A 6,432-nucleotide genomic window follows, 5' to 3' on the forward strand; every position below is an offset into this window, starting at 1 on the left:
GTAAGCTATATAAAAGTACACCATACACTTTAACGCTCCTCCATCTTTCTCAAGAGTACTTGCAAGTATTCTGGTTTAACATTACTTTTGGCATGTGCATTAGGGTGTGAAGTAGTCCATTTATGAATATATGGCATTGAACATTGCTAGCAAATATAGATCATACCATCATGATGAAGTTACCATAAAACACTAAGGCACACATGCATTAGGGCTTCCCCAGAGTGTAAGTTTCAATGTATAAACTGTCTTTCTATGTGGGCCACAACCACAAAACACGATGCACATGTGTGGAGTATGATAATACTCATGTGGAGTATGATGAATAAAATTTTTGCCTCAAGAAGTGTGGTTTAGAAAGCACCCTCCTTTTACACAATGTAATGCATTGTGCAACCAAGGAGCAAAGCACCTAGTATGTTTAAAATAAGGTAAACAGGACATTCTCAAGTAGGATAAAAGCACGTGATTAAAGGGTGATCTCTCTTTACACTTCATGCAAAGGACGTTTTTGGGACTACTTGAGAGCTGATAACAATAGGAAACAAAAATGGATTATAAATTCAAGGTTGATTGTGTGGCTTAACAAGGGGTTGGCTAACTATGTGGTGCATCTTTGGACAAGCGGCGTTTAGCTAAGGAATTTTGCATCGTAAGGACTTCCCACCAAGAGGAAAATTAAACAAGTTTTGTGCCTTATGGCAAGCAAGATTTAGCAAGTTTTCCAACAACTAGGGGATCGGGCAAAGATGATGGAGTAAAATACAAGATGATGGAGTAAAATACATGCTACTACAAACGCATGGGCAAGGTACATTGAAGAGTACAAGGCAAGACAAAGCCCACAACACAAAGTAGAAGCAACTAGTGAAGGGAGTTATCTAGCCTATCTATGGATCTTATCTGATCTATGTATCGAAAGAAAGTGCTTCATAGATCAAAAGAAAGTGCGAAAGAAGCACATCAAGGTGACTATCACTCATGGGCGAATAGGACCATCTACTACCTCCTACCACTATGCGGGTACCATGTGTAAAGCACACCTAAGAGGGCAAGTGTAAGCGAGGCTTCCTCGAAGGATGAATGATTGCATGAAACATGAAGATCGCAAAGGGGTATGTATATATGTATACTATATACCTATAGGCTATGTATGTGTGGATATCGCGCGCGCGCGCGAGCACACACTCTCTCAATCGGACAATTTTTTAAAATGCGCATCAAAAGCTCCGAATGCGCGCCGCGCCGCGCCATCGTGTCAGGCACATATATGTACACATTGTTGTCATTGTCTCGTTACGGCGATGAAGACTTCCCCTCTTTTATGGCTCCCGCGAGAATTCAAAAATTTCTAAGGCAGGGACAAATCCGAGAAGTGTGATGACTCGTGGGTTTTCTGAAAGGTAGAATAACAATGCCCCCTCATCTTTGTCAAAATGTTATACATAAATGATAATACAACATTATCTTCTCGCTTTTCTAAATATATGGAACCAAACAATACCCTGCAGTAAATCTCTCTACTGAAGAGAAGCTATAGATATTTCTCTTCATTCGAAAATTTCAAGCCCAAGTTATTAAAGAGTACAGTGTAAATTATCGAAAATTTTAAGTCCAAATTATCAAAGCCATCTTCCCAAGAGCACAGTGTGCATTGAGATCTTTGCACATTCTCAAAACCTACGCCTTATCACCTCCCATCGCGCACTTTAAACCGTGTATACAATGCCATATCACCTACCAAGGACTCCAACTTGTCTCCTTGCATTTGCATGCCAATGAACTTACCACTAGACATATTGATAGAATTCGAGTGACAAAGCAAGCTTCCATACCTTGGTGAAATTAATTTGACTACTTTGAACCTTGGAAGGTTGTTATGCATGTCCACTGCACAATTTGGAACGCCCAACCTGCTCATCACATCGGACAAAGACAGTTCATAGTATTACACCATGATTCCAATTGTATACCAATGTATTGGTCCAGTTGTATACCATTCAATATATTGGTTTGTCTACAGTGAGCAACCGAAAAAGATGACTTTGGTTTTAAAACTTGAATGCAAAAGGTTTTCGAAGTCGGATCTTGGATGCACGTCTCCATGATCATGGTGCCACGTGGCTACTTCTTTATGCATGGTAGTTGGAGGTGGTGCCCACTGCCTCCCGCAAAGTAAGAGCAAAAGTTTCTAGAGATCCTAACCATATTGAAGCTCCAAGGTGTGTTTGCATCGCAGGTGAGAGAAGATGTTTATATTTAAAGGTGATAGAAGACTATACTTTTGCTAGGATAAAGTGACAAAGGTATGCTATGAGTCATGACGATACACAACTTCCATCTCTGGACCGTATTAAATATCTACTGGAAATGCAAATCAGATCCAGCATATGGCATTCCGCATGCACAAGAAAAAGCGAGGCGACAAGAAACTGCTATCAAACTTTGAAATATTCAAAAGCCTAAAAGGTTATAACCTTAGTGAATTAGCATACATACTTGTTAGGCTTGCGTGGGGGAAAGACGCTCTGAGGAAAATATCTCCCATTTGGAATAAGATGGGCGGTTAAAGGAGTACCTTTGGTTACACTCGAAGGCATCCGTTGCAACACCAAAGAGAATTGGAAAATTTGAGGCATGGTCGTTAAGGCCAGGCATGCGCAAAGAAACCATGGAGCCTAAGCTCGGCCAAGAGAGTCTTGGCCTCGTCTCTGGTGATGGGGGCAAATCTCTTCCAATGGTAGCCCCACATGCTTGGGTGATCATAATGGACCTCGACAAAGAGCTCATCGATGATGCCAACCATGTCAGGATCATCCATCCATGCCCTGAGGATCGGCCACTCACTCCCTTCAATATCCATCTTGACAACCACCGTGTCACCAGGTGTCAATTTGAGCACATCTTTGATGAATCGGGTTATGTTGATGGCACGGTTGTCTATATCATCCACATCACTCACAAATTTGTAGTAGACATTGATGCGATCAAGCATCCATTGGGGCAGATTGGCAGCCTGCCTGAGGGACTGCGCCCATTGATTGGGGGCTGCCAGATTGGAGGACTCGTCAAAGCCCTTGTGGGGCTTCTTCAGCAGGCCCCTGTCTATCTCAAAGGCATGAACCTCTGTGAAGTCCACCGGGTACATCCTCGTGAACCAGGTGATGCTGGTGGAGAGCGTATTCGCGCCAAGGTCGAGGTACACGCGCCGCGGCCGGCGGTTGAGGTCCACGCGCGCAGCCAGCAGCCACGGCAGCAGGTGGGTCTTGTCCTCGACGTCGGCGGCGAGGCGGAGGGCGAAGCCACGGCGGAAGTTGTTGGCGTCATCGAGCGCCTCGATCAGGTGGCCGCGGACGGGGCATGGGGCGGCGCGGCCGATCCACTTGAGCTGCTGCCAGGGGTCCTCCGGGGCGGTGGGGGCGGCAATGGCGAGGTGTCCGGCGAGGGTTCCACAGGAGGCAGTGGCATTGGCGGATGCAGGGGTGGGATCAAAGAAGGACACGGAGGAGGAGGAGGAGGAGGAGGAGGGATTAGGGGAAAGCCTGCATGACATGAAGGAAGAGAAGTCTGAGTGATTGACCAGCAGATCTACCACGATGTACCCTAGCAGAAGAATTATCAGGAAGTAGAAAATCCATTGGTGCAGAGGGAAGCTGGCTGCCCCCATTCTGATATAGATATGATATTGCTCTGTTCTATTGTTCTCACTCAATCTTCATGGCAGCCCTCTCTTCGCTTGCTTGCTTTTGAGTGTGTGTGAGTGTCTCTCTCTCTCTCTCTCAGAGTCTCAGCTGTTCTGCGTCTTTGTATGCATGCAGACGCAGATGCAAGCACACACGGAGCCACATTCTCACGAAAAGACGCCCCACCTTCGGAGGAGAAGGAGGACGACTCAGAAGAAGAAGAAGAACATGAAGATGAAGATGAAGAGAAGCATCGAAGAAGAACGGTTTGCCCGAGTCTCATGTTAAAAATCGACTTATCGTTTTATTTATTTGATTTTTAACTCTTTTTCCTTTTTCTTTTTTTTTCCTACGACTCGTCTCCGTAAGACCTTTTCGTGCTCCCCAATAAGAGTCGCCTCGCTTATTATCACATCACGTTACCATCACCGTTGTTTTACGTCCCCTCGGTTTCCCAGCCCTGTCGTCCCGACTCCCCCCCCCCCCCCCCCGGGGGCCGGTGGCCCGGCATTGAGACTTTTGGCCATATGCCTCAAGCCCACCGAACATCGTTTTCTTTTCCTTTATAACACGTTTTCCATAGTTTGTAAGAGAGAGAAAGAGGAAAGATAAAATTTAAAAGAGAGAGAGAAGGGAAAGAGATGATAAGAAAATGGGGGAGAGAGAAAAAAAAGAAAGGAGAGAATTATAGAGAAATGATAAATTTTAAAAGAGAGAATATAAAAATTTATAAATTTTAACTTATTTGTACAAAAGCATTTTTGGGTTACAAAGCAATTTAGAATAAAGAGTGTTTGACTTATTTGTACAAAAGCAAGTTGTGCAAGGAAAGGAAAAGCAGAAACTCATACATGATACTTTCAATGTATTTTAAGCACAAAAGCTTGATTAAATATTATAAATACATATAGGGGGAGATTGAATCCAATCTTGTGTCATGCAAATTTTGGAGCTTTCTTCTCTTGTGTTATTTATTTTCTATTTTATGAAGACTAGCAACAAAAGAAATATAAGGGATAAGAGGAAAATACAAATGATGCTAGAGAAAGAGAGAGAGGACACATATTTATAAGACTATACATATAGACATGCAGGTATTAAATACACATATATACATATACATATGTACATGCATATATATGTATGAATGTACATGCGTTCATATCCTAGTGTGGATTTGATGAATCATTACTCATTGTAATTGCAATTTATTGCTATTAATGAAAAAATCCTCCTTGATTAGATAAAGTTGCTAAGAACTTATAGCACATATTTTATTTTATTTTTTGCATTTTTGAGTTCAATTCTTTGTGCTTATATATTGCTAATGTTGGTAATGAGATGAATGGTATATAAAGTTAGAATTAAAGTATATATGGATCATGTCTTTTGATAACACACACACATATATACATATATAGAGTATAGAAAAAAGAAGAAGAGTAAAAAAAAGATAAAGGGAGTGAGCCTTGAGTGGAAGCCTACGAGCAAAAGCAAGAGTTATGGTGGAAAGAGCAAGAGACACAATATGTGGGAACTCCAATAGTCATAATATGTGATCGGCCTTCCCTTATTAAATTGTCACTGAAAGAATAAATAATAAAGTGAAACTGATGGGTGCCCGCCACTTGTAATGTATAGGTGTACAAGTACTATTAATGTAACTAATACATGGGTCGCTAGACATAGGCACCTTTACCCCTAACAACCTTCCACTTAAATGCAAATGTGCCCTAGTGAGGAGAGAATAAGAAAAAACTAACAAAGTATATGTGTATATAAAATACAGCAAGATGAGGGAAAAACATCATCTCATTCAACACCCATCAACATCAAAAGAAAGGCAAAACGCTCCACTGAGGAACTTTTAGTGAGAAAATATGTAAGATTCTTATCAATTGAGATCTTGATGAACTTTAGCATACTTGTTAACCACTATCTTCTTAATGAAGTGATAGCGCTCCTCAATGTACTTTGTGTTTGCGTGGAAGATCTGATTCTTGACCAACTAAATAGCACTCATAGAATCCAAATGCAATGTAAGGATCACATAAGTCATATCAAGGTCATGTCACTAGATGGCTTAATCATAGAGCCTCCTTATAGGCCTCAGTGTAGCTACAATATACTCGACCTCCATAATAGAGAGGGTCATGCATTTTTGCATTCTAGACATCCAAGAAATAGCCCCTCTAGCAAATGTGAAGACATAGCCAGAGGTGGTGTTAATCCCAAGTTGAGATGGCGGAAAAAGGAAGGAAAAAGCAGAAAAAAACATAAAAAAAGAGCAAAGACACGTCGGCGACCTCCAAAGCTAAGCCGGGCAAAAAGCGCAATTTTAAATGAAAGGCGCCTCAAAAAACTTGGAAAACTCTTGTAAAAGAGCGCCAGGCTCCCTCTTGTGCCAATTGTAAAATATTAGACGGATGTAGACTAGAAGAGGGAAATGGAAAAAGGACCTTGCCACAATGGTCGATCATGTAAAAAAGGGATGGGCGCCCATGGGGTTTTTAGGGTTTGTATATATAAAGTTCAAAAAGTGAATGGAAGCTCATTCTTTGGTGTGTGGCTAACAAGAGCTCTCTTCTTCTTCTCTTCTCCTCATCTTCTTGCTTGTGTGTGCTCTTGAGAGAGGGAATGTGAGAGTGTGAGGGAGTGAGTATGTGAGAGTGAGGGATCAAGAGGGTGAAGCTCTTCACCATCTCCTCTTCTCTTCTTCTCTTCTCTTCTCTTTTCTCGCGCGCGCGGC

General features: G+C 42.1%; 1 protein-coding gene across 2 annotated transcripts; it reads right to left on the minus strand.

The window, feature by feature from the left end:
- Nucleotides 1-760: 760 nt before the first annotated feature.
- On the minus strand, nt 761-3,963 carry LOC148022270 (uncharacterized). 2 transcript variants are annotated; one of them, XR_015694474.1, is made up of 2 exons: nt 2,500-3,963; nt 761-1,913 (listed from the first exon to the last, which is right to left on the minus strand). XR_015694474.1 is itself a non-coding variant. In XM_087697892.1 (1 exon), the coding sequence occupies exon 1, from the start codon at nt 3,665-3,667 to the stop codon at nt 2,645-2,647; it is 1,023 nt and encodes a 340-aa protein (XP_087554018.1). In that variant the 5' UTR covers nt 3,668-3,963; the 3' UTR covers nt 2,458-2,644. The 2 variants fall into 2 exon arrangements, 1 of the variants encoding a protein (XP_087554018.1); XM_087697892.1 differs by lacking the exon at nt 761-1,913 and having other exon boundaries at nt 2,458-3,963.
- Nucleotides 3,964-6,432: the final 2,469 nt, after the last annotated feature.

The sequence above is a fragment of the Lygodium microphyllum genome, chromosome 17, assembly GCF_053477565.2.
Source record: "Lygodium microphyllum isolate KBCC chromosome 17, Lygodium_microphyllum_v1.1.10, whole genome shotgun sequence".
NCBI lineage: Eukaryota > Viridiplantae > Streptophyta > Polypodiopsida > Schizaeales > Lygodiaceae > Lygodium > Lygodium microphyllum.

Excerpts from the sequence above, each read along its gene's own strand:
- LOC148022270 (XM_087697892.1), bottom strand. The coding sequence starts at position 3,667 with ATGGGGGCAGCCAGCTTCCCTCTGCACCAATGGATTTTCTACTTCCTG.